Source organism: Equus przewalskii, chromosome 7, assembly GCF_037783145.1.
Source record: "Equus przewalskii isolate Varuska chromosome 7, EquPr2, whole genome shotgun sequence".
Classification (NCBI taxonomy): domain Eukaryota; kingdom Metazoa; phylum Chordata; class Mammalia; order Perissodactyla; family Equidae; genus Equus; species Equus przewalskii.
Window position 1 is genome coordinate 18,462,559 of NC_091837.1, and position 27,899 is coordinate 18,490,457.

Genomic DNA, 27,899 nt, shown 5'->3' on the forward strand with positions numbered 1-27,899 from the left:
GTAGATCTCAAAGAAAATTTGCAAATAGTTGGAGGGTGCAGAAAAGAATTGGCAAGTTTTTCTGGAAGTAAATTGCTTTCCCATCTTGACTTTATATTTTATGAGATTAGACGACTTTCATCTCCCGGCCTTACCACACATCTTAAAATCCTGTCAGCTGTTTTTCCTCCATTTTTGTGCCTGAGTTTAAAAGTATTGCTCACCAGGGGAAAGTGGCTGCTCAGAAGTTGAGCTTTACAAAAACAAAGTACATCTACTCTTTTTGAAGGGGAGGGGAAACTTCCTGAAAACAGTATAAAAATGTTTAGCTTGAAAATTTATGAATTGAAAGATAAGTTTAATGAATCACATCCCTGTTATGTTTTATTTAACACTACATTCATGTGAATACTAAAATTTTCATACAGGTTAATAATGTAATAACCCTAATAATATACAAGCCAGGTAGATAATATATAAGCCAGGTAGATAATTTTGTATGTTTAGTACATAAATTCCTGTTACTTTTGAAAAATTAGAATTGTGTCTATCTTTGAAGAGTGCCACATTTCTTCTGCCAATGTACATGCACACTAAGTTATTTGAACCTTATACTTCTAATGTCTTTATATTTGGCAAGATTACATGAAATTAGTATTTATAAAATGTTTAGAACTGTGACAGGCATTATAAGCATTAGAAAAGTGTTTGTTAAATGAGATGCTAACTTGAATTTCAAAAATATTCCATAACAGAATGTTCACTATCTATAAATGTATGAGTACACATGAAATAGTAAACTTAAGTGCTGCCACAAAGTAAGGAGATGCTAACATATGAGGTAAGGGCATCAATTAAGCCACTGAAGGAAATCCTTGGATACAGTCATTTCTAAATATTGCCTGGTCCGTGGATCCGTAATAATATTAAATCATAATTACCCTAACTCAGAAAACTTGTCTAAGCAGTTTTAAGGATCAGCCATTCTCTTAAGTGAAGACTTCAACATAAGTTACAGAACATAAAAGAATTGCCAGGTCTTTTTAGATCGTAATGATTTTCCTAGGATTGCTCATTTGGCTGTAATGCATACTTGCTTCAGAAGAGTGTGCAATAGACAGCTTTGTAGGGGCTTGGCAAGCCTTCAGTTGGTCCACTCCAGTGAGGGGCAATAACATGGGCTCTCCTGCTGGGGAACAGGTAGTTAGGTAGGTCACTTTTTGCAGGTGTATCATATTAATTCTCTGCCGTAAGCACCCATTTAGTGCCCTGGAGATTAGTAATAGAATCTCATTGTGCCAATACAACGATTTACTTTTTAAAGGTGATCGGCATATCCACTGCTTCAGTGACCTCTACTCTTGGTGATCTCCAAATGTCTGTAACAGTGTGACAGATGGCCCATAAAATTTTAACATTATCTTATGGGAAAACGTTATGAGTAGGGATCACTTAAGAGGTTTTAGTGGACATATGTCGCAGTTGGCCTTGGTAGGCAGGAATCTGGTCAGTTCTTTATTTGACTGTCAGCAATCAGGTAATGCTCAGCAGTTTTCCCTTGTGCAGAGGGAAGTGGTTGAGATGAAGAGATATTTATTTTTCTTTAGAGGGCTCGTTCCAGATTTGAAGAGACAGGTAGCAGTTTCAGGGTACATTATAATTACCAGAAAGGAACAGCTCGCAATGTTGGTTTGGTTGCATGTGGTAACGTGAAAGGAAGGAGGAAGATGCTGCCGCGTGGTAAGGAGTCCGCCTTGCTGCGCTGTGTGCCACCTGAAGGGGGGCTCCTGTTGTAAACAGCGCTCTTGTCTGTGCTGTCAGATGTGCAGGCTTGGGCAGCACAAGCCCATCTGCAAAGTGATGCGCGACGGGATCATGCGCGTGGGCAAGACCGCGGCGCAGAAGCTGACGGACGAGCTTGTGAGCGAGTGGTTCACCCAGCCCTGGGGTAGTGAGGAGAACGACAATCATTCCAGACTCAAACTGTATGCGCAAGTTTGTCGCCATCACCTGGGTAAGTAGCACTTTATTTGCCAAAGTGGAATTTGACAAGTAAAACAGCAAATTGCTTCTCTTTCTCCATCCCCCAACCCCCGTTAGGGGTGCAACATTATGCTGCTTTTGTCTCCAGTAATGTTAGCGCTCCATTCCTGTGTTTATTTAGGTCTAATTTTTGTGTTCTAGTGGTTAAATGCTAATTTTTATATGCACGTATATTCTTTAAAAAGTTATTTAAAGTTGCCTAGAGAAGTCATATCTAATTTACTTCACATTTCAGAAACTTAGCAGCATGACTTGGTGTTATCTGCTTAATTGGTAACGCAGATTCCAAGAGAATCTTAGAAGCTCGTGAAGCCGTATACACGTAGGGGCATAATATACCGTGATGGCTGTGGAATAGATGGCCTTTCAGCTTTCGGTGAAGGCGTATGGAATCAGTCTGAAAGGAAAAGGCTACAATGGATTCTTTTTCTCTTTTTTTTTCCAAATAAGGCTTTTCTCTAGAATTTATGCTCAGTAGCTCCATGTTCATTTCCATGTTTGCTGAATATATAAGCATACGTTCAGCTGTGGAGATTGCATTTTAGGTGTCATAATCAGAGTGTTGCAGCCCGAAAGCACGATTTTTTAAAAAGTGACTATTGTGGATTTCTGATTCAATTTGACACTGCAGAACATCACTAAAGTCACCTCTCTGCATGGACTCTTTCAGCACCTTATTTAGCCACTCTGCAGCTCGATAGCAGCCTGTTGATACCACCTAAATACCAGACCCCACCAGCAGCAGCGCAGGGACAAGCTACACCTGGGAACGCTGGGCCTTTAGCTTCTAATTCAGGATCGGCAGCTCCCTCAGCTGGCAGTACATTTAATCCCACCTCTAACGGTAGTTCTGCGAACCCCGCAGCGAGTGGCTCTGCATCTGGTTCTTCCGTGCCACCCGTCTCGTCAGCCGCCTCTGCTCCTGGTATTAACCAGATAAGCACTGCCTCTTCTTCAGGCTTCAGTGGTAGTGCTGGAGGGCAGAACCCCAGCGCTGGGGCCGGTTCTGCAGATCGAACTCAAGGGAACTCGGGCTGTGCTGGAGACACTGAGTCTGGGCAGAGCTCCTCTCAGCCCTCACAGGATGGACAAGAAAGGTACGTTACTCACTGACCGAGACGAGTGGCTTCCTTCCGCTCGGACCCCTTACCTACTCTTCTCTGCGTCCCTCTCTCCCCTCGGCCTCACGAGTCTCTAAGTCCAGTTCCGTGCTCTACTTCTCTTCTTCCTGAAAGAAAATGACAGCTGTCATCTATAGCCTCTGTTAAGGAGTTTGAGACGACTTATGAATTTAACTTATTTTTGTTAAACTTATTAGCTTAATAGTAAGTATTACTATTAATACTAATGTTGTCATATAAATATAACATGTAGATAATAGTAATAGTAAGCTATTGCTGTTAATAGTATAATAGAATATCTTTGTAGAATATAACTATAGGAAAAAAAGGGAGTTGAAAAATAGATCTCCCATATTAGAGGAGTATGTTGTTGTTTTCCATCCTCTTGGTGCTTCCTGCCTTGGTTTGACTTCATTCATTTTGATAATATGATACGTATTAATGTTACGTTTGACCTGTAATCATTGTCCAGGGAGTCAGTGTGCTCTAGAACTGATTTATTTTGTGTAATGTGTATTTATTTTGTACGTCTTATAAGTGGCTGTCTCTGCAGTGTTACAGAAAGGGAGAGAATAGGAATTCCCACGGAGCCCGACTCTGCAGACAGCCAAGCCTATCCTCCAGCTGTTGTCATTTACATGGTGGACCCCTTCACGTACACTGCAGAGGAAGACTCCACTTCTGGAAACTTTTGGCTGTTGAGTTTGATGCGCTGCTACACAGAGATGCTGGATAATTTACCTGAGCATATGAGAAATTCTTTCATTCTCCAGGTAACTATTTGCAAGTTTATTTTTACTTTTGTTGTTTTTGTGTTTAAGAAAGTAAACACAAGTTCATGATTAAAAAAAAATTGGAAGTACATGAAAGTAGAAAAAATATTCATAATTTTACCTTTTAGATTCAGCTATCATTACCATTTTGGTGTATTTCTAGCCTTTTTTCTGTATGTTTGTTTACACAGTTGAAATCATACTTTTAATATAATTTTGGGTCTTTTTCTACTTAATATTATTCATGAATACTTTTCCATGTTATTTAAAATTCTCACAAGCAACTTTTTTTTAGGTGTGCTTTTTTTCTGGGTTTGTTTTTTTTTTGGTAAGGAAGATTGGTGCTGAGCTAAGATCTGTTGCCAATCTTCCTCTTTTCTTTCCCCTCCCCAAATCCCCAATATATAGTTATATATCCTTGTTGTAGATCATTTTAGTTCTTCTATGTGGGATGGCACCACAGCATGGCTTGATGAGCAGTGCAAAGGTCTGTGCTCAGGATCTGAACCAGCAAACCCTGGGCCACCAAAGCTGAGCATGTGAATTTAACTGCTTGGCCATGGAACCAGCCCCCAACAAGCAACATTTTTAATGACTGCATATTTTCCATATTTAACTATTCCTGTACAGTTAGATATTTAATTTTCACTACTATAAATAAAGGCATAATAAACATCTTTACGTATAATCTCTTTGTCACATTTCAGGTCATTTCTTGAAGTGTATTCTTAGATATAGATACTGATAAATAATACCAAGTTCTTTTCCAAAAAAATTATACTTATTTACATTCCTTTCAGCAGTGAATGAGCATGCCTGTTTTCACTGCACCCCTGCCAGTTTCATAGTGTAATAATTTAAAAATTTTTAATAATTTTAATAGATGGGAAAGGATGCCTTGAGTGTTTGGGTTTTGTTTTACTGTCGCTTTAACTAAAGCCATTTTATAGAATGAAAAGATTGAAATTAAAGTTAGCAGAATAGGTTGTTGATAATTTCTCCTTGTTTTGAGGTTTGTGTCTCAAGTATTTCACAATAACTCCAAAGATGCCATGCACACTGTGTGTATACATTATAAAAATGAGAAATGGATTAAAAAGCAGGTTTTTAAATTTTGGGACATGGCAGCAGTAAATTGAGAATTTACCCCTAAAGTGAGCACAGGGTAATTTCTAAGTGACAGTGTAACTTGACCAACAAAATGGCACCTCTTCTTAAATTGCTGGTGTGTATTTGGAATATAGGATATTATGTCACTGGAAGAAATTAAGTTTGAAGTATATTATATTTGGCATTTATGTGCTTAAACTAAAGTTCCCTCCCCCATCCAAGTAAAGAACTTCCGCCATTCCACTTTCCAGCCTTCTTACTGGTGGGCTAGCTCTCAGGTTCTCATGTCGTTTGTGTCTGCACCTGCAGATTGTGCCTTGCCAGTACATGCTGCAGACAATGAAGGATGAGCACGTTTTCTACATTCAATACTTGAAGTCCATGGCGTTTTCAGTGTACTGCCAGTGCAGGCGGCCTCTGCCTACACAGATCCACATCAAGTCCCTCACGGGATTTGGACCTGCCGCCAGCATCGAGATGACTCTCAAGAACCCAGAGGTAGGTAGTAAGCCGGGCAGAATTTTCAAAAAGAGTACTTTCATATTAAAGATGTAGGCCCGGAGAGTTGGTCTTCTACCTTTATATATGAATGGTAGGTTTCTTTAATCCTTCAGTTAAAATGGAGGAGGTACTTCTCTGAACTTGTAACATTTTTTGAGAAAAGAGGCAAGCAGATTTTTGATGTAGGACCCAAGGCAGCAATATACTTAGCACTTGTACTTGTTAATGTTTGACTTTCTGATATTTATTTTGTTCTTTATTTGTTGACGCTGACCTGCGTCTGAAATCTGTAACTGGCTGCCTTCCCCAGCTCTGTTCTCTCCGGGCGCAGCAGCTGCGTGTGTCTGCTCGGCCCGGCCCCTCTTCTGAGGCGCATTCGTACAGGGATTGCCTTCTCCTCCGCTTGTCTCAGTGCCTGTGTTGATAAATGAATGCTTTTTCTCTCCTTCTTAAACCTGCTGCCCACAGATGAGTACCTCAAGGGTACTCATAATTTTTTTCTCAAGGGGAATTTTAAAACACCAAAGCCAAACATGTTTTAAACCAAAGTTTTACACAATCTCTTTATCCTGAAAATAGAGGTACAGGGCAATGGTTAGAATTTTCAAAGCCTTCAAAAATAAGTTTCCACAACCCTGTTGTGTGAAAGATTACTCATTAATGAAAGCCAGCAAACACCGCTTCACCATAAGAATACTTTCTAAAAGCACCAAACACTGCTGATTTTAGTTGGTAGTGTAAGTTTCTCTGGAAAACTCTATGAAATGCTTATCTCTTTTATAAGTAAAAGCCTAGAAGTGAAAAACGATGCGACTACTGCATTTGTAGTAACTTGGTTCAGGTCGTCTTCATCCCGAGAGAGGAGACTGCTTAGCTACTTTCCTTCTGGGATTATATAAAATTTCTATATTTGGCAGTTTTTAGCTTAGTTTATTCTTTTGAGTTTGAATTTTTCACTTTTGTGAGCAACTCATCTGTTTTCTAAAAGCTTTTTCTAGAATTAAAGAAAAATTTTGTTTCTACTTTTATTTTGTCTCCAGAAATTCAGTTATTGTCTTTATAAACTTAGAATCCTTTAGTTCTTTATCTCTTGATTATTCTGCAATTCAGATGCAATTATTCCTTATGCTTTGGCAAGAAGTGATCACAATTTCAAATGATAACTAATAATGTTCTGCATAGAGGAGAGGGAAGGCTGACTACCTATATTAAGATACCCCAAGGCATTATGTGACGTGTTTAAAGATTATAACACATGGGCAGAACACCATCAGGAGCTCATGAGATAAAGTGGGGCTTAGATTAAAATACATGGCAAAAATAGGCTTTTTTTCCTTTTGCTTTGGACCAGGAAGAGAGAAGTAAATAGTTTGATTTTATTAAAAACAAAAGAACCAAATGTTATGAATGTTTACTGAGATTTCGAGTTTTTTCTTTCATTAAGGTAATGGTTAATTGCTCACTGCTGCCTCTCCCTCAGTCTGCAGCTAGAATGTTGCACTTTCATCCAGTAAATACAGCCGACTATTTACTGTGTGCCAGGCGCTGTGTTAGGTGCTGGGGATGCAGTGCTAAACGACAGCCAGGCTCCTGCCCCAGGAATTCTAATCTCTGCGGTGCCACAGTCTCATGCAGTTGCGCTCTCATATAAGAAAGAGCGTATTTTAGTATTTATCATGCAAGCTTTGGAAGAAATCCTCTCACTAGATCCCTTTTGTTTTTCACAGAATATCTACCATCCCTAAAACACAGTTTGGGAATAATGTTTTACCTAGTGATTTATCACAGGCTATCTATTGCATCTAAAATATTTGACATTTAACCTTTTGTTTTAGACAAAACTTTTCAGGCAACCTCACCTGGACTCTTTATTTTTTCATTTTTTTAATTTTTCCTACCTTTTTATTTTGAGATAATTTTTTTCTTTTTTTTTTTCTTAAGGTTATGAAAGTTAACATCCTTGTGAAATTACAGTTGTACATCACTATTAGTCATGTTGTAGGTACACCACTTCACCCCTAGTGCCCTCCCCCCATCCCCCTTTCCCCTGGCAACCACCGATCAGTTCTCTTTGTCCGTATGTTAACTACCACCTATGAGTGGAGTCATACAGAGTTTGCTTTTCTCTGTCTGGCTTATTTCACTCAACATAATACCCCCAAGGTCTATCCATGTTGTTGTGAATGGGACGACTTTGTCCTTTTTTATGGCTGAGTAGTATTCCATTGTATCTATATACCGTATCTTCTTTATCCAACCATCAGTTGCTGGGCACTTAGGTTGGTTCCATGACTTGGCTATTGTGAATAATGCTGCGATAAACATAGGGGTGCATGGAACTTTTGGAATTGCTGATTTCAGGTTCTTAGGATAGATACCCAGTAGTGGGATGGCTGGGTCATAAGATATTTCTATTCTTAACTTTTTGAGGAATCTCCATACTGTTTTCCATAGTGGCTGCACCAGTTTGCATTCCCACCAACAGTGTATGAGGGTTCCCTTTTCTCCACAGCATCTCCAACATTTGTCACTCTTGGTTTTGGATATTTTTGCCATTTTAACAGGTGTAAGGTGATATCTTAGTGTAGTTTTGATTTGCATTTCCCTGATGATTAGTGATGATGAGCATCTTTTCATGTGTCTATTTCCCATCCGTATGTCTTCTTTGGAGAAATGTCTGTTCATGTCCCCTGCCCATTTTGTAATCGGGTTGTTTGATTTTTTATTGTTGAGTTGTGTGAGTTCTTTGTATATTATGGAGATTAACCCTTTGTCGGATAAATAACTTGTGAATATTTTTTCCCAATTAGTGGGCTGTTTTTTTGTTTCAATCCTGTTTTCCCTTGCCTTGAGGAAGCTCTTTAGTCTGATGAAGTCCCATTTGTTTATTCTTTCTATTGTTTCCCTCATCTGAGGGGTTATGGTGTCCGAAAAGATTCTTTTGAAGCTGATGTCAAAGAGTGTACTGCTGATATTCTCTTCTAGAAGACTTATTGTTTCAGGCCTAATCTTTAGGTCTTTGATCCATTTTGAGTTTATTTCAGTAAATGGTGAAAAAGAATGGTCAATTTTCATTCTTTTACATGTGGCTGTCCAGTTTTCCCAGCACCATTTGTTGAGGAGACTTTCTTTTCTCCATTGTAGGCCCTCAGCTCCTTTGTCAAAGATTAGCTGTCCATAGATTAGCTGTCCACCTGTACTCTTTATTTTTTTTTAAAAAAAGCTTTTTTGAGACATAATTCACATGTCATAAAAATTCACCCTTTCCAAACTTGTACAGTTCAGTGGTTTCAGTTTAGTCACAGAGTTGTTCCCCCATCACCACTAATTTTAGAACATTTTTATCAACTTAGACACTCCATGCCTATTAGCAATCACTCCTCTGTCTCCCCTCCCGCCAGCTTCTGGCAGCTACTAATCTACTTTCTGCCTCTATGGAGTTGCCTGTTGTGGACATTTTATATAAATGGAATCATACAGTAGGTCGTCTTTTTTTTTTTCCTTTTGAGGAAGATTAGCCCTGAGCTAACATCTGTTGCCAATCCTCCTCTTTCTGCTGAGGAAGACTGGCCCTGAGCTAACATCTGTGCCCATCTTCCTCTATTTTATATGTGGGATACTTGCCACACCATGACTTGATAAGCGATGCGTAGATACATGCCCAGGATCTGAACTGGCAAACCCTGGGCTGCCGAAGCAGAACATGCGAACTTAACCGCTGCACCACCAGGCCAACCCCAATAGGTCGTCTTTTATGTCTAGCTTTTTTCATTTAGCATAATATTTTCAGTGTTCATCAATGTCATAGCATGTCTCAGTAGTTAATTTCTTTTTATGGCCAAATAATATTCCATTATATGGATATACCACATTTTGTTTATCCATTCATTAGTGGGTGAACATTTGGGTTTTTCCACTTTTTGGCTATTGTGAATAATGCTGCTCTTAACATTTGTGTACAAGTTTTTGTGTGGCTATGTTTTCACTTCTCTTGGTAAATACCTCGAAGTGGAATTTCCAGGTTTATGGAGAATGAATGGAGCAGTGATAAGGTTAGCTTTGAAACTTTGAGCAAGTTGTTAGAATATCTTAGAATATCCCTAAGCCCATATTTTGTGTCCCTAATATGAAAGAATTGGCTTAGATTATTTCCAAGGTCTCTTTTTGCTTTAAAGTTCTGTAATTCCATTACTACTATTTCTTATGCTTTATAGTTCAGGAATTAGCCCCTGTGACTGTGGACTGAGTCTGGCCTGCAGCCTGTATTTGTGTGATCAGCTACAGAGACATGAGAATTACATTTTTAAAAAGAGAAGATTATGTGACAGAGACTCACAAAGCCTAAAATATTTGCTATCTGGTCCTTTATAGAAGTTGGCTGACAACTGCTGTAGTTTATTAAATATGGAATTGTGTATAATAGCTGTAAACAAAGATGACAGTTAAATTTTGTCACAGTTTGACTATTTAAAATATTTGTCTTAGGTAGTAGTTAATGCTTTGATTTCTTAAATTACATACATACACACACATTAAAATATAATATACATACTGGAAAGTACCCAGTCATAAGTGTAGCGCTTGATGAATTTTCGCTAAGTAAAAATATGTAGCAAGCACAAGAAACAAAGCATAACAGGCATCCAGAAGCCTCTCTAATGTCCCTTCGCTCCTGCAGTAATCACCATTCTGACTTACAGCAGCATAGTTTTGCCTGATTTTGACTTTTATATAAACTGAATCGTATAATTTATGTTCCTTTGTGTCTGACTTTTACTCAGTGTTGAGGTTCATTCGTTTTGTTGCTCGTGGTGGTAGTTTTTCATTCTCTTTGCTGTTTAATGTTCTGTTTGTGTGATTGTATGACAGTTTAGCATCCATTTCCCATTGATGGGTATTTAGGTTATTTCTGTTTGGAGCAATCATTACAATTAATACTGTTGTGAACATTCTTATCCCCGTCCTTTGGTAAACACATATATGCATCTTGTTGGATCACAGAGTAGGTGTTTGCTCAGCTTTAGTGGATATTGTCAAATACTTTTCCAAAGGGATTGTATTACCAGCAATATATGAAAGTTCTAGTTGTTCTGCATTCTCACTAATACTTGGTGTTTTCTGTCTTTTTTATTTCAGACATTCTGGTGGGTATATAGTGGTATCTCATTGTGGTTTTAATTTCCACTTTCCTAATGGCTAATGAAGTTGGGTCAGTTTACTTTCTAAATTAGTAATTTCTTTTAATAAGGAAATTTTAGCTTATATCATTTAAACAATCTTTTTGTTATCTGTATTATCATTACTATTTATATAGAGAGTACTAGGGGAGGCAATCTATTGTCATTACTCCCTGTTGATTTCATTCAGTGCTGTTCTGGGTTTTGTTGTAAATATTACATTGAGTGGCTTTGTGTTGATACTGATTTTGATTTTGATTTCAGCGGCCCAGTCCAATCCAGCTTTACTCCCCTCCTTTTATATTGGCCCCCATCAAAGACAAGCAGACAGAGCTGGGAGAGACGTTTGGTGAAGCGAGCCAGAAGTACAATGTGCTCTTTGTGGGCTATTGTCTGTCTCATGATCAGCGCTGGCTTTTGGCTTCCTGCACTGACCTCCATGGGGAGTTATTAGAAACTTGTATTGTAAATATTGCTTTACCAAACAGGTGAGGAGCCTTGGTGTTTATGGTGCATGTCATTGATGCTGTGCCTTTCCTCAGATATGAACCTTTCTTATTTTCTTATCTAAATGCAGTGGGTACTGTGTGGGTGGGTTCCTTGGAATTTTCTAGATTTTATCTTACTGAGAGATAGCTTTGATTCATTTGGGGGTCCCTTTCCCATTTCTTTCTATTTCAGATCACGGAGGAGTAAAGTATCTGCACGTAAAATTGGACTACAGAAGTTATGGGAATGGTGCATAGGTATTGTCCAAATGACGTCTCTACCCTGGAGAGTTGTAATCGGGCGACTTGGGCGTCTTGGCCATGGGGAGCTTAAAGGTGAGAAATACCTGAAGCAGTATGTACGAGAAACAAAGGGAAAGGGCTGCACTAACATCATTACCGAGCTGAGGGAGAAAATTGTAAAGCTAGTAGTAAGAGTAAAGCAGATTGTATTTTCTGATTCTTTTCAATGTACAAGATAAACCAGTGTTCTTTAAACTTCTCATTAGCAACCAACCATTTATCCAAAGAAAATCTTAAATATTGAAGTCCAATACGTAAAGCAGAAAAATAATGTTTTATTAATATAGAAGTGATACTCAGTAAATTAGAATTTCTAACATTTATTTATATATTGAATCAGTGAGAAGAACAAGTCAATTTTAACATAAAAATTTTATGTCAGAGATTATGGATGATAGTAGAAGTTATAAGTAAGAACAGCCTTTAGTTTCCTTCATTCGTTTGTTTGTTTTTGGTGGTCGATGGTGATGAGTTTTATATTTCTTTATTTTGTTTAGGTGGTACAATAGCAAGATAATCCTGATTTACAAGGACAAGTAGTTGCAAATTGGATCCATCTTTATTCACATTGCCACTGTCTGATATTCTTCAGACTGGACGCTTAAGAGAGTGGATGTTTTTCCCCAGATAGAGCTACCAACTGCTTCTGTTCCTTATCATAAGTCTAACAGTCAGTCACAAAGCACTAAAAGGAACTGTAACATAACACAGCTGACTGCTGGCAGCCGCCTTGCCTGGCATCGAGCCCAGCTCATTTACTGTCCTAGTGTAGCTACTTGTACAGTTTTACATGAGCAGTATGAACAGGCCTAGATTATTTTTTTAAAGTCTTACTAATGACACATTTATGAAAAGTTCAATATATGCATATAGGTAGAAGTCTTTTTCTAAAGTCTGTACAAAAGCAAAGCGTATATCACAGATTAGCTTTGTGATTTTGTATGTGCAAGTATATTAAAGCAGAGTCAGCAGACTTTCTTTGTAAAGGGCCAGACAGTAAATATTTTTGACTTTGCAGGACAGCTGGTCACTGTTGGAACTGCTCAGCTCTGCCATTGTCACATCAGAGCCACAGACAATACCTAAGTGAATGAACGTGGCTGTGTTCCAATAAAACTTTGTCTCCAAAAACAGGCGGTGGGCGCTGTGGCCTGTGGACCATAGTTGGCTGACTCTTGCATTAGAGTGTGCATGTTATTGCTTTATAGGTGTTTGTGGAACCCCTAAATTAAAACCCCTGGTACAGATATAACTTGCAGTGTAACAAGTTGCCTGAGTGAGTTAACAGCAGTTAACAGTGGGTTTTAACAGCAGTGGATTCAAATATTACATAATATGTATTAAATAAGTGGTTTCTTAGGAATCTATCGTACACAAAATTTTTTAGTAACAAATTATACTGTAGACTAATAGAAAATGTTACCCTTTTCATTTTTTAAAGAATTTCTTACTTATAATGAATCTTGTATTAGTAGCCTGGAGGTCTAATACATTAGGGAATTCATCATTTCATTTCTGTCAGAATTCCTATCTTCTCTCCTAGGATGCCTTTTAGTCAATCTTATTTCTTAAAGGCTTTGAGCTACTGTTAACCCTTGGGAAAAGTTAGAATATAATAGAAAAGAAGAAGAGGGGATAAAAACGTAGCCTAGTAGTCTAGTCAGTTGGTGTTTTGGAAAAATTATTAGGGCAATTGCCTTCCCTTTCTGGTATTTTAGAAGGGACACACTCTTCTTAGCTCCAAGAGGAGAGGAATGTGAGTGTGACCGAGGACCCTGTCAAAAGATTGAGAGAAAACGTACTTTCGAGGAGTGAAAACATGAAGAAGAGCCTAGTGTACGGGAAGTGAGTTTGCTAATCTGCATTTCCTTCCTTTGGGGACCTGAGGTCTGTGCCACATTGCACTTCTGGGACAGTATCAGTTACGGACCTGTAGGTTTCACAGTCAGCCCTGTCACTTTCTGTTCTTCATCACCAAAGTGTGATAAAATACTCATACTGTCTTTTCCTTCTTATTTGGTTTTAAATACAGAACTCACATCTGTTTGATTACTCTCTGATTTTTAAAAATACCTTCTTAATGTTCCTGGCCACTTTTATTTCAGCCACTTCAGTTTGAGGTTCTTTAGGAATACGAAATATGAAAAAATTTTTCCTTTCTCTTGCCCTTTAAGGGGAGAATAGCTTGTTTGAAAAAATAGGTGGAGGTAGAAAAGCCTACAGTGGAGTGGCATTCCGTCCGTGGGCCGTGCCGCGACAGCAGTGTGCCGCTGCAGGAGTCTGACCTGCTTCCTGTGTGTGTGTCGGGGTCAGAGGAGAGGACCAAGTGCTCTTCAGTGCCCAGACTAACATAACCCTCAACACTTCTCTGAGCAGACAGAGCACCTTTGTTTGGAGGCAAGAAACACGTATTAGAAAGAAAATTTGTGCCGACTTTTAAATCTGAACCATTAGCGTTAGGAGTGCTTCACTCACACCCATAGTTTGTCAGCTCTTTCGGGCGTTCTCAGAAAGGTTCCCCTTCCGTTCTCCTGCTGCTTGTCTTTCACGGAAACAACTAACCTACAGTGGTGACAGCACTGCGGTTCGCCCCCAACTGTGCTCCCTTCTAAAGGGAAGTGCTGATGGGGCAGTGAAAGATCCAGAACTGGAGAAGGAGGAGAAAGGACAGAACAGTCTGGCCCAGTCGTCAGAAAGCATTTGAGGACCTAAATCTACCTGGGGCTGTGCTGGCCTCTCACAGGTCATGTCGGAGATGACTTCAGTCTACAGCATAGGAGTCCTTTGTTTCTTTGTTAATGAAGTGTAATAGTGAAGTCTACAGCATAGGAGGCCTTTGTTTCTTTGTTAATGAAGTGTAATAGAGGTCACGTAATGTTTTCTTTGTAGCAAGGAGGGGAACCTGTAAAAAGCCGTATTCCCTTTAGGCCCCAATCCTGGAAATTCTATTAACCAGGCAAAACTGGTAAAATGCTCAAACCTGCTATCAGTGTGACTTTCTAAAGACTGTGTGTGCCTGTGACACTTGATTTCAGATTGGAGTATCCTCCTTGGAGAATGTTCACTACAGACAATCAGCAAACGGCTCAAGGACGTGTGCCGGATGTGTGGGATCTCTGCCGCAGACTCTCCTTCTATCCTTAGTGCCTGCCTGGTTGCTATGGAACCCCAGGGGTCCTTTGTAGTGATGCCAGGTAAATCTCTTCTTGTCAGTTTCATTAATTAGGTAGCACATCAGTTCTGTCCATTCAAACTTAAGTCCACAGATAAGTGTAGAATATATCTTTATTGTCTTTATAAGAGAAGATTGTACTCAAAAATTGGGCTCAAAAATGGAAATCGTTTGGTCTCTTCCAAGGGGAGTGGTTTGTGACTTTATTATCTTTGTTGACCATAGCTCGGGGAAAGCCTAAGTTCTGGACATAATTGAGAGCTCTTACAGTCATGGAGTCATGCCTGACCCCAACTTGTTGTTAGTGTGTGAAATCACCCCCCAAAAACTACTAAAGTGGACACCAGCATGATACATATTTGAGTATCCTTTTGAAGACAGGTATTTGGCAGAATCTCCAAGCAGCCTTGAGAGGATATTTAGAGACTCTGATATGGCTGAGGATGAATGGTAAGGCAAGTAGGGGTGAAGCGTTCAGCACAGTACCTGGCCCATAGTGAGCCCTCAGTCACTGTAAGTGCCACTGTGTGGATAGGCAAGACATTGTTGCCACAGAATTTTTTGAAAAATTAGCAGCTAAGCTATTTTATAATTAAGCAGTTGTGTGTGTGTGTGAGAGAGGAAGATTCACCCTGAGCTACCATCTGTGCCAGGCCTCCCTGTTTTGTATGTGGGATGCCTCCACAGCATGGCTTGATGAGTGGAGAAGGTCTGCACCCGGGACCCGAACCTGCGCACCTGGGTGCTCAAGTGCAGCACGTGGAACTTTAACCACTCGGCCACAGGGCCAGCCCCATGGCTAAGCAGTTTTAGACTTTTTAAACCTGTTTTCACCATCCAGATATTTCTTTGATCAAATGGGAGACCCTGTCCCCTCACTTCCCGTAAAAGTCAATAGTGTCGTGGTGTGAGAGTGAGCTTATTTGTCATCAGTCCATTGAGAGACAGGTATCCCATATTGGCCTGCTTGTTGGACCTTAGGTTAATTGTTGCCTGCACCTCTTGGGGAAGTTAATAACTTCTTTGTGCTCTGTCCTCGTCATGAAATGAGGGCAGTAGTTCCTACCTCAAGGTGGCTATGATGACTGAATGAGATGACAGGAATAAAGTGTTCACATAGTAAGCATTCAGTAAATGTTAGTTAATAACAATTATTAGTTGAATAGTACCATTTCTATAGAATTGTATCATTTAGGAGAACAGTACTTACAAATTGTGAGCAACCACAGGAGGAAAGAAAGTGGGAGATTAATTTGTAGAAATACTGCTTATGCAAGTAATTTAGACATATTTGGTGGCCTCAATCCAGTTTTATCCCAGCCTTTCCAGTGTGAAGTGAGGCTTGGGCTCTCATAGCTATGTGCTCTGAGTCAGTGTCTTTGAAGTTGTTTAAATGCTTGGGCTCAGCTGTAAATGGGTGTCCAGCATGGCAGTTGTGTCAGACTCATATCACTCTAGCTCAGGTCTTCTCAGAACTTCATTCCTGGAGTTGTTTACTGCTGCACAAGAGGACTTGATACTATTCTTTTTTTCCTTTAAGATGCTGTCACAATGGGCTCTGTTTTTGGCCGAAGTACTGCACTAAACATGCAGTCATCTCAGCTTAACACCCCTCAAGATGCTTCTTGTACACACATCTTGGTGTTCCCAACATCGTCAACCATCCAAGTGGCTCCAGCCAACTATCCCAATGAAGATGGATTTAGCCCCAACAATGGTGAGTGGAAGACCCAAATGGGTAGAGGCTCAGCTTCTTCAGTAAGGCACAGAGCTAGAGTATGGAGTCACCAGGCTGCTGCAGGGTGTTCTGTGTTTTAGTAAACAATATGAAATAGGAAGAAGGGATTGAAGGTTTGAGAAGCTTTTTGGTTTTGAAGATTTAATTTGCACAGTTACCAAGACCAAATAAATACTTTCCTCTCCTGGGTAATTAACTTTCTCCTGTTTTTCATTAAAGACGAAAAAATACTATCTGCTTGGTAGTGTCCTGCACGTGGGTGTCACTCTTTCAATAAATATTTCTTTCCTTTTTTGTTTTTTAAAGATTGGCACCTGAGTTAACATCTGTTGCAATCTTCTTTTCTTCTTCTTCTTTTCCCCAAAGCCCCCGAGTACGTAGTTGTATATTCTAGTTGTAGGTCCTTCTGGTTGAGCTTTGTGGGTTGTCACCTCAGCATGTCTTGAGTGGTGCTGGGTCTGCACCCAGGATCCGAACCAGCGAAACTCTGGGCCACCAAAGCAGAGCATGTGAACTTAACCACTCAGCCATGGGGCCGGCCCCTCAATAAGTATTCTTTATTTGGTTTGAATGTATGAGGACTACTAGGCCAAATGAAGATAGCGCCTGCCTTTAGCTAATCATTGGGAGTCTGATTTGCTCTAAAACAGCTTCTTATTTGATTATTCTTAATATATTGTTGTGGTTATATTGTTGTGCTTATATCTGTTAAGGCATTTGTTAAGAAATGGTTATTTATAAACTGTAAAACGCTCAATATTACGCAGGCTTTTGCATTGTCTTTTGAAAAATTTTTAACGGCTACTAGCATTTGCTCCTGTTAAATGGGGAGGGTAAAGGATGCCATACTTACCATATATGTGTATAGCATGTATAGTATGATCACAGTGGAATAACAAATAAGAGAAAAAGGAGGTGATTGGGTCATGGGTAATGGTTTTCCCCTTTCCTTTCCAAATTTTCTGCTGTGAGTGTACCTTACTTTTATAATGTGGGAGAGAAGTTTTTAATGAAAACCTTGTGCTTTGATCTCCTTCTGGAATAGGCCTCCAGTTCAGGGCAGGTTCACACCTATTAACATGCGTTAATTCAGGCTCCATTATTTTAGATGCTAATTGGATGCATGGATGGAGTCTGCTGTTTTCTTGGATGGTGTCAATTTTAACTTTGTTTAATAATTAAATTGCTTCTTTAGCTGTTTTGCCATCTTTTTAAGTGCCTTTGGAGGCTATACAAAATGTGGAGTTTTAATTTATGTTCTTTATTTCTCCGTTCTGTTAATACTTCACATTAGGAGATCATTGGAAAGAGTACAAAATGAAAGAATGCTTGGCAGAAGGAATACTTTGCACCCAGTAGTCATGCATTAAATCTTACTACGTTCTGAACAACACATGTCTATTACAGTCACAGGTCAACAAAAAGAGTGTATTGGATAAGTTGAGGATATGGATTATTTTTTTAATTTTGTGCTTTTTTCCCCCCTCCCCTCTAGATGATATGTTTGTTGACCTTCCATTCCCAGATGATATGGACAATGACATTGGCATATTAATGACTGGGAACCTCCACTCCTCTCCCAACTCCTCCCCAGTCCCTTCCCCAGGCTCTCCTTCTGGAATTGGTGTGGGCTCTCACTTCCAGCATAGTCGGGTAAGGACCATCTGAAGTAGGTTGGTTAAAACAACCTCAGCCTTCAGGAATAATCCTCTGGAAGTGTCATCTTCTTTTTACTACATGTGCTTTTCTTCTTGTCAGTCTTAGACCCAGGTGCAAGAGAAATAAGTGTGCGAAAGCAACTCTGTAGTTGTTCCATTTTGACTGAAGGCAGGCATTCGGAAGAAATGTATCATTATTCCTGATGAATATGGTTTATCAGAAGCGGAGTCCTATTTGTAGCTGCAAGAGTTTTGTGCAATTATTTTTTTCTTAGCAAAAATTAGTTTTTGATTGCCTGGTGCTTCCCAGTTATGTTTTATTTTTTGCCAAAATAGTGGCTTTTCAGAGGCTAATTCAACAGCCCTATTTAACATGCCAGGTAGCTGTGTTAACTGAAGAACACATCGTTGATGGTTAATTATTCCGAAAGGAGCCTGACTGTTCTCGTGTCCCTCACGTGCCTTTGTTCACGCATCACAAGCTTCCCCATGGCCAGCCTGCAGGGATGGCCGGAGCCCCGGCAAGGCTGATTGTGGAGGAACATCCAGGTTAATGCCTGAGTGTTAAGGGAAAAACCAGAGCTTACAACTAGTTTCATCTTTACATATCCCAGGGATATGGGACGAGGATTAACAAAAGATTGCAGAGTTAAAGGTTCTGCCGTAGCTTGTGTTAACTTCATTTAAAAGCTAGATGATTCATGCCTTATCACTGTATTATACTTTGTATTTAAAATAGCATGAGATTGAGGGGTTGAGACACAGAAACATAGCTATGTCTAATATTGTAAACTGCACAAGGGTGAGCAACCTGCTTCCACTCCTTTAGACACAGAGGTACACTGAGAGGACTCAGGTTCCTGTCAGGTGGGACTCCAGCCCGCGGTTCACTGAAGGACAGTCAAGAGAGAGAAGATTTAGAACTTTAGTCAGAGGGCAGGTAAACCAGGAAAGGGCAGCTCATGAACCGCCCCATGGAACTGCCAGCCCCCCATTTCCTCATCTGGAAGGGGGAGATTTTAAATGTCTTTATTTCCTCCACAGTCGTTTGCCAGTTAATGACAGTTGATTGGTTCATTGGAGATGGTTATGATAGGAACCGAGAGCACATGTTTTACACTGGGTAGTTTTAATTAGGATTGATGAATTCTGGGGCACATAACATAGCAGCTAAGACTGTGTGCTCTGGAGTTTGATAAATCCAGCTCTGAATTACAGCAGTACGGCTTACTAAATTTGTGATCTTGGACAAGCTTGCTTTACCTTTTGCAGCCTTAGTTACCTTATCTGTGAAATGGAAATAATAGCAACTGCCTCCCGGTACCAGTTGTTGTAACTCAGTTTATCCATTAACAAAGAATTGGTAATTGAAGTGTAATGTTAGTTTTGTAAGAAACAGAGGTGTGCTGTGTTTTCTCCCTTCGCTGGAGCCTCAAGCCTTCAAGTCTTAATTGAATGGCACATTTTAATCAGCACTGTTCTGAAGCTGGTCAGGTGGCCTTTTTCAGTCCTGAGCACCTGCAGCCAGGTGACCCCTGAGAGGCTTCCAGCATTTCCTCTTTCTGAGCCATTAAACATTCTTTGATGTCCAATTAAGACATTATAAGAGAGGAAAGAATTTGTTCAAGGTTGCAGTAAATTTTTATTTTTTAACCAACTCAGAATTAGTACAACTTGATGTAGTGGTTGAGGATTTTTTTCCCTCAAAACAGAAGGCTTTTGAAAACAAACACATTACTTATTATTGGCTTGCACAAAAGGTACCTTTTCAACTCTTGAAACTAGCTAACAGAATCAAAGATGAGGAAAATGTCAGTTGCAGAAAGGCACTTGTTAAGGGGGTTAGTGCATATTAATTTACAATTAAAAAGCTTCTTCAGGAGCTGATCTTACCCTGCTGGCAGGCCATGAATATCAGTGCTGCGCAGAGACTGGTGAAGTATGTTACGTTTTCCTAATCAGCGTTGTTGACAGTGGACGGTCAAGTGTTTGTGTGTTTTTGGTTGGTTGCTGGTGAAAGAGCACATGGGTGTGGCGGTACCTTCGGCTGTCAGGGTTCCACTCTTTCAGCTTTTAGTTTGTTACCTCATGATGCCACAGAACGGGTTTTACCCTCTGTAGTTTTTAACCAGAGAAAATAAATCTGTACGTTCTTGACTGCTGTTATTAGTTTTGCTGGTATCTTCTGCCTGAGCTGTAGTTTTCATCAGATATCTGTGTGTGCAGCAAAGATAGTGCCTCCCTGTTGTCCTTTCTCGGTCACCTGGTGTTTTTGTGTAAGATGCTGCCAGAAAGGGGATTAGTCACTACAGTGTACAGGGCGACTTGATGAAAGGTTGATTTTCAAAGCTTTGTTTGAAGTGGCAAATGCTGAGCTTGCTTTCGGGACTTTGTTTTTCAGAGCCAGGGCGAGCGCCTTCTTTCTCGAGAAGCACCCGAGGAGCTGAAGCAGCAGCCTCTGGCCCTTGGGTATTTGGTATCAACTGCCAGAGCTGAGAATCTCCCGCAGTGGTTTTGGTCATCATGTCCCCAGGCTCAGAACCAGTGCCCCCTCTTCCTAAAGGTTGGTTTACTGCCATATTTGAAGTTTTGGGGGATGAGTGACATACTTAAGTTCAATTTTGCTTAGAAATTTTTGTCTTAATCACCATAATCTTATTCTGTTCCCTGTTTCTCTCATATTTACTTATAATCTGAGGATATTCTAATTACAGTTGTAGGTGGAGAGTAGTATTTAGAGAGGAGCCCAAAACTATGTCACAAAGAAATGAATCCCATTAACGCAAGGAGAAGACTTTGTGGGGCCCGAAGGGTCCATCTCGGATGGACACGTGGTTCTGTGTAACAGTCTTTGTCCAAGTCGATATCACATTGCTGTCAGTGAGGGTAAGCCTGGGCGGAGAAGAAGATTACTAGCAGTCCTCTTCCTCGCCTGCCACAGGCTGTCGGCGTTCTTCATTGGAGCAGGACAAGAGTCAGCTACGAAGTTCCGTGTTTATGTCTGCTTCTTCCTCTATGTTCCTTGGAGCCTTTTAATCCAAATTAAGGATTAAAAAAAAATTTATCACTTCAGTTTAGATGGAAGAACCTAGAATGAAATCCATTTCTCACCTACAGATTGGCAAAAGGGCAAAGGTTTGCCAGTGTACTCTGTTGGCAGGGCTGTGGGGAGAATGTGTTGGTGTCGGTGGGAAAGCCAAGTATGACGACCCCACACATTTTCTTTTTGAGGCAGCAGTCCCACCTCTAGAAATCCGTTCAAAGGACACATGGGCGAAAACAAAAAAAGACATTATGTAAAAGATTAGAAACAACTGAAATGTCCAACAGTAAGGGACTGGTTCAGTAAACTGTAGGACATCCTTATAGTGGAGAATTAGTCACCCATAACAAAAAGAGGAATATTTTTATGTAATTGTTCTGTGGAGTATAGATTACCATGGAGTAATCAGTAAGATGCGCACGCGCACGCGCACACACATACACATACATACATACATACATATGTATACACATATCTGTATATAGTTTCAGAAAGAAACAGTGGAAGGTTAAACCAAAAACAGTTCAAGCCATTTTCTTTTCCTAATGACTTTAACATATTATGAAATCAAAGAAGCTATATAAAAAGCCATGTAATCTTTATTTTGAATTAGAGTTATCAGCATGAAGCTAGATTGATTTACTTTTTCCTCTCTCAAAAATTAGGCTACAGATTTTTTTTCTCCGTCTACTGAAAAAGCTTAGCAGCAATTACAGCTTAGTAGCAATAAACACCTCTGTTGCCACAATTGTGGTTCCTCAATACCATTTATTATTCGAAAGGACCAGAGTTCTTTGAAGAAGTAACTGATTTCAGTTCTGAAGTAAGAAGTACTCACAATGAACCTGAGACATCTCACCACACCTAAAAGCAAAGAAGTTACCTAAGGTTATTAGGGTCCTATCAAAGAAGCCAGGAGCCCGCTTGCAGAGGTTTCCATTACCCAGGGATGGGACAATTTGATCATCAAAAAGCGTGATGACAGCAGTAGATTGGAACAAATCCGTGAGTTCATAATTGTGCTGAAAACAAAACAATTATCAGTGACCTTTTGAAGCTGCTAGAGCAGCAGCTCTTTAATCTGAAAATTGAAAAATAAAGAGAGAGGATCAAGCATTTATATTGCCTCTCCTCTACATAGTATATTTCTTAGTTATTTAATAAAGTAAGCTGTGCCGAAACCACTAAGTGGAAAAATGGTGGGGAGCTTCATGGGGGATGGAGCGTGCTGGCACCTGCCGAATCCGGCGATCAGTCCTGTTACTTCCAGTGGGACAGCAGAGGTTAGGTGCCTTTTGATGTGATGCAGTGAGAAGGGTGCAGCAGCAGCCATGGAGTGTTCTCTCGCCGACTACCACCACGGAAAAGAATCAGAACCTGATTGAGCCTCTAGAACTAACTGTTGATTTGTGGGAAATCAGGAAAGAAGACCACCACCACAAGGACACAAGCAGCCATATCCAGTGAGGCCTTCTACGGATTACGACCTGAAGAGGCACGTTAGTCAGTCATCTGCAGTTCATTTGCAAAGCTAGCTTTTTTTTCAACTGTAGGATATGGAGTTATTTGGGATCACACTGGGATTACTGAGCAGATTAAAATCCGTAGACTCACAGAAGCCCTGACTTGTAAGGACTTAGAGAGCATCTGCTCTGGCAGGTGTGGGCCAGCCTTTTTCTGCCCTGTGGTTGCCTGGACCAGGAAGGTAACTATCTTTGTTTTTCGCCAGGCTTCGCTGCACCACCACATTTCTGTAGCACAGACGGACGAACTGCTCCCTGCCAGGAATTCTCAGCGGGTTCCACATCCTCTTGACTCCAAAACCACATCTGATGTTTTAAGGTAGAGTCAGACCTGGTCAACATAGCAGCACAATTTGAAGTTATATTCCTTTACACTTGTTTTCCAAGGTGTCTTAACTGAAGTGTGGCATTCAGGGAAGAGCTGTTACCTTCTGTGCCGTGGAGCACTGTCTGATGGGCCGGTGAGAGCCGCAGCCCCTGATAGAGCGGAGGACAGTGGCACATGCTTTGTGAAGCTGGATGAGTTCCGTGCAGGTGCAGTTGCCCTGCCCCCCGCTTAGAGGAGGCACTTCCCACTGCGGAAAATAGATCGACCTAGGGGCGAGTAGTCTGAAGACAGAGTCTGGATTAAAGCACATGGCTTTGAGAATGTTTCTTCCCCTTCCTGGCATACGTTATGTAAATAAATTAACTAGAACGTGAATTCCACAGTTGTGAAGTGCCTCCCAGAAGTGGCCTAATGCTCTTGCACTTTAACACGCCATGGACATTCTTTATGTACTTGAGAAAATACATAAGCATTTTTTAATGTTTTCTAATGACTCGAGTGATTTGAAAGTTCTAGTTAAGCGAGAAAACCTGGTCAACATGCTTTGGCTTCCAGGGCCTCTAGAGCAACACTGTCCAATAGAAATACAGTGTGAGCCACATAGCTAAGTAAAAGTTTTCTAGTAGCCACGTTAAAATAGTAAAATGAGATCTGTGAAGTTAATTTTAGTAATGAATTTACCAGTTATATCAAAAAGATAAAGTAATATCAAATATATAAAAAGTAATCATTTCAGCAGTAATCAATATAAAAATATTGGGGAGCTATTTTACATGCTTTTTTTTAACACTGAGTCTTTGAAGCCCAGGGCCTGGACAGCATGTCTGAATTCCCATGTGGCCAGTGGCTGCCGTATTGGACAGTGCAGGTCTAGAAGGAAGAGGGAACAGGAGAAAGGGGACTATAGGAGGGAGCCTGGGGCGAGTGAAGGAGGGACGTTAGGCCTTCTTGCTGCTGCGTCTGGAGGGTTAGGACTTGCAGCCCAGCCCCCCTCTGCCCAGCGTCAGGCTCTGATCTGTGTGTTTCCTCCGGCAGGTTCGTTTTGGAGCAGTACAACGCTCTGTCCTGGCTCACGTGCAATCCGGCCACCCAGGACCGTACCTCCTGCCTTCCCGTCCACTTTGTGGTGCTCACTCAGTTGTACAATGCCATCATGAATATACTTTAATTGGAAAAGCACTTGTTCTCTCTGGCTCAGTTCCTTCTCCCCGCAACCTCAGCCCAAGGAACCTGCTACACTCTGCAGATACCCCACATCCTCTCGAGACCACTCTCCACAGTCCTGCACTGTGATTCCTTCTCAGCAGGCACATGTCCTTTCTGCAGTGTTCTTTACCAGAGTGACTCACTGACACTTCTCTCATGGACCTGGAAACTTCCATAAGCAGTGACTTTCAGCCAGTGTCATGGCGTGTGCAGCCCCAAACCACTGGTCCACAGGAAGTTTTTTTTGTTGTTGGTTTTTAAGAGGGAAACAGAAGAGACAGTATCCTTTTGCACAAGAGTCTGTGTTTTCAGTCTCTGTTTAAAAATAAGGGCAGTTTAGCCCTTTGGATGAAATCCTCTAGTTATTGGTGTATGGCCTGTGGGTTATGTGAACTCCATAATCTGGGACTTTTTAAAAATAAGAACCAGCTCAAGTAGACAATTTCGTAATGGGGTTTCTGTCTCCCTAGTGCTCCCATCTAGATTGGCGTGAGTGCTTTGGTTGACTTCATACCTGTGTGTAGATACAAAAGGTCTGAGACATCTTCATTTTGTTTATTTATTTTAAGTTGTCTTGTCATATAGTTTTTGTGACTTTCTTTTAATTTTTTTAATTCACAAGGACCAGGTACAGTAGCTGAAACCCAACTCAGATCCACCATAGGATTCTTTGACTACATACCTCTGTCCTAGAAGCCGGAAAAGGAGTGAAAACAAATTGGGGAGATCACGCCTAAAAAGTAATATATTTAAAGCCACCCAACAGTGGGTTTTGTTAAGAACAAACTGGGTAAACATTCTGCCATGTTCCTTATTAAAAGTGGCCAGCGTTTCATGAAGGATAACATTTTTATACAGAAGGCAGTCAAGCTCAACCCAGAGCCATGGAGGCAAGTACCTTCATTAGTTTTATATAGTCACAATGGGAATATATTTTCTAGTGAATTCTTATTGAAAGCCAGGTCTCTCCTCTCATTAGATCAAAAGGGACTCATGTACATATCACAGTCGAAAGTGTTTGCTCATAAAATCAGTTATAAATATGGTGAATTTTTTCTGGACCATAGGAATATTATTTCAAAGAAATATTACAACTTAACCATTAAATTAGTACTTGAAGTTGAGCCTTCATGGTGGGACTTTTTTAAAAATGCCTTTTGAAAGCATTAATGGCTAATTGAAGTATCTTATGACCCCTCATTCCAGGCCCAAGAGGATTGTCTTTAAGACTCCGTTTCTAACCCTTATGTTGCTGTGCGTGTCTGTCTGAGGGCAGTGGGCGTGGGCTTGCCTCCTGCGAGCCGCTCTCATCAGGCCGTGAGCCCTAGTCAGCTGTGGAGAGAATCATGCACATTTTAAATCTTCCAAGAGACTTCCATATCCTGGTCGTTAACAAAAAAAGGAAAAATGTAATAACTGATATGATTTTGTAAAAGTATTTTTCTTGAAATAATCTAACGTTTAAAACATTATATTAAAAAAAAGTTGTGTGGTGGGAATTGAAAGCAGAGAAATAACTTGTAAATGGATAATTTTGTTCTCTGTACCACCAATCAAAGGGGGGGTTGACTTTCGCAATGTATAGGTTAAAAAAAATCTGATATATCGAACCATTTGTATCTAATGTGTACAGTGTAAAATTGACTTTAAAAATATTGCAGTGCTATTTTTTCTTAATCAGAAAGGAAAAATTCTCAAGGCCTTTTGAAGAGCATAAGATGATGAAGATTGTAAACTTGTATAAAATTATCTTGGTGAGAGGACAAATTGTAAAGTAGATATTTGTAATCTTTTACCACTTTGGGGTTGCTTTTTTCCCAGAATTCATCAGAACTTTGAATTTTTTTTTAAAATGGGCTGTTTTTAATGCAGGGGCTTTTCTTCCCTAGAAACCCGATTCTAAGCAAAAAAAAGAAAAAAACCACAAAAAACAAAAAACCCCTACAAAAATTTTAAAAAAAGGCAGCAAAGGGTAGTTTTCATCTGGTGTCTTTTATTTAAGTTTTTTAAGTTAAGAAAAGCTGGTGACATATTTATACGTTTTTGTGCAAAAATAAATGAATGGCAATAGATTTTAAAAAATCTTATTATGTACTTCTGTGTGAAAAAGTCTGTATAATATTTCCCTTAAATATGCATTATTTTACTTGTGAGTTTTTTACTGAATTAATCTGAAATGTACAAGCCCTGGATTTGCTACAGAGTGAGAAGTTATTTTATTTTTTTTTATTTTTAATTTTGGAAATTCTGCAGAAATCAGAACTCTTACCATGGTTTGAACTAAAATGGGGAAATGGGGAGGGGAGAGGGGCGGGATTGTCCAGCATGCTTGTATGTATATTTCAGAACCTTTTTTAAATGTAAAAGCTGTACATTTCTGGGAAGTTCTGAATTTCTTTTGTTTCCTTTTTTCCTTCAGGCATTTTGCAGTGAGCTTCTTTTATATATAGCAAACAATTTGAAAGAATACAAAAATATGTGAAGTTCATTTAAAAAACTACAGTATAGCGCTGGTACAGTACACTAAAAGACTTTGATAAAAAGAAACAATACTAAAGGCCTCCATTTTACATGTCATTCATATATACCTTGTGAATGAGAGCTATATACTTTTACACACTTTTTTAGAGGAATAAATTATTGAATTACTGAAACTTTGAGTGGCTTTTTTCCCCTCCATCCTGCCTTTGTAATAAAAATGGTCCACACCTCTTCAAAAGGTGTATATTTTGTGGATTGAACAATCCTTGACTAGGAGCCCGGCTCTGCCTTCCAGAGTAAACTGGACGTAGGCTTTTACTGCCCCAATGCCCCATCCCACAGCTGTTCTCAGATGGTGTTCTCACACTCCAGAGGACCAGCGTGTCCTTAGATCAGTTTTTAGAGCCTGAACACACACACACAGCGTTGAACTAGGGATCCTGTCATTTAGTTCCGTGATTAACTGTTGCAGTGGGTCACATCTAACGGTGTCTCCCAGCTGTAAGATTGCGGTCAATCCCAGAACAAATTACAAGTGTGTTTTCCACTTCCTTTCTCTTCACAGTCCCAGCCAGTTTCTTTTTGACGTTCCTTAGAATAAACAGACGTCTCTCTTTGCTGTTTCCCCAATTCACAGGCTAGTGACGGTAGTACGTCATCCAACACACCATATACAAGCAAGGTGCTCATTGTGCGGCACCCACTATGTTGTTCTCCTCTCCTTGGGTCCATCCAGGAGGAAAACCGCATGCTCTTGGGGTAGAATCTCTTGCTAAAATGGTAAACCCCAGGACTTGGCAGAGCTCATAGTCAAAATCTGAGTAACTCGAAAGACCTTGCTTTTACTCTTCCTCCATCTATTTAGAAATATCCATTGTTCTGAATGTAACAACGTCTGAATCTAGAGATAAAACTATGAAGACTGCTCAGCCTCAGTCATTTCATCTGCAAAGGAGGGATGAGGGCGATGCCGTGAGAAATGCTCTGCAAACCACAAAGCTGTGTCTGTGTTGTCATAGTTGCACTGTTGAAGAAGGCTGAGAAAAGGGAGGCCCCGTGTTGGGTCAGAGATAATGCTGGTCCCTGTCTCATCCAGTGCCCGTTGCCTTAGATACAGGTCACAGCACTGTTTGTAATGCTGCTTGCCGAAAGCGTTATGAAGACTCTCGCCTTTCCCACATCCTGTGCCATCAGGGCAGTCCAATGGTTCCTGTGTCCCCGTAATCATCAGAATGAGGTGGTGCTTTTACAAGCA

At 40.2% G+C, this 27,899-nt stretch overlaps 1 protein-coding gene across 5 annotated transcripts in view; it reads left to right on the forward strand.

The window, feature by feature from the left end:
- Positions 1-26,817, forward strand: part of MED13L (mediator complex subunit 13L) — a 277,333-nt gene extending 250,516 nt beyond the window's left edge. For all 5 annotated transcript variants that reach the window (XM_070627182.1, XM_070627184.1, XM_070627183.1 and 2 more), the window contains 12 exons: positions 1,801-1,993; positions 2,693-3,119; positions 3,697-3,916; positions 5,336-5,524; positions 10,969-11,192; positions 11,386-11,528; positions 14,531-14,689; positions 16,208-16,384; positions 17,901-18,058; positions 20,465-20,626; positions 22,836-22,948; positions 23,993-26,817. In XM_070627182.1, coding sequence (XP_070483283.1) covers positions 1,801-1,993; positions 2,693-3,119; positions 3,697-3,916; positions 5,336-5,524; positions 10,969-11,192; positions 11,386-11,528; positions 14,531-14,689; positions 16,208-16,384; positions 17,901-18,058; positions 20,465-20,626; positions 22,836-22,948; positions 23,993-24,125 — 2,298 coding nt within the window. In that variant the 3' untranslated portion in view covers positions 24,126-26,817. The remainder of the gene's footprint in view (positions 1-1,800; positions 1,994-2,692; positions 3,120-3,696; positions 3,917-5,335; positions 5,525-10,968; positions 11,193-11,385; positions 11,529-14,530; positions 14,690-16,207; positions 16,385-17,900; positions 18,059-20,464; positions 20,627-22,835; positions 22,949-23,992) is intronic.
- Positions 26,818-27,899: the final 1,082 nt, after the last annotated feature.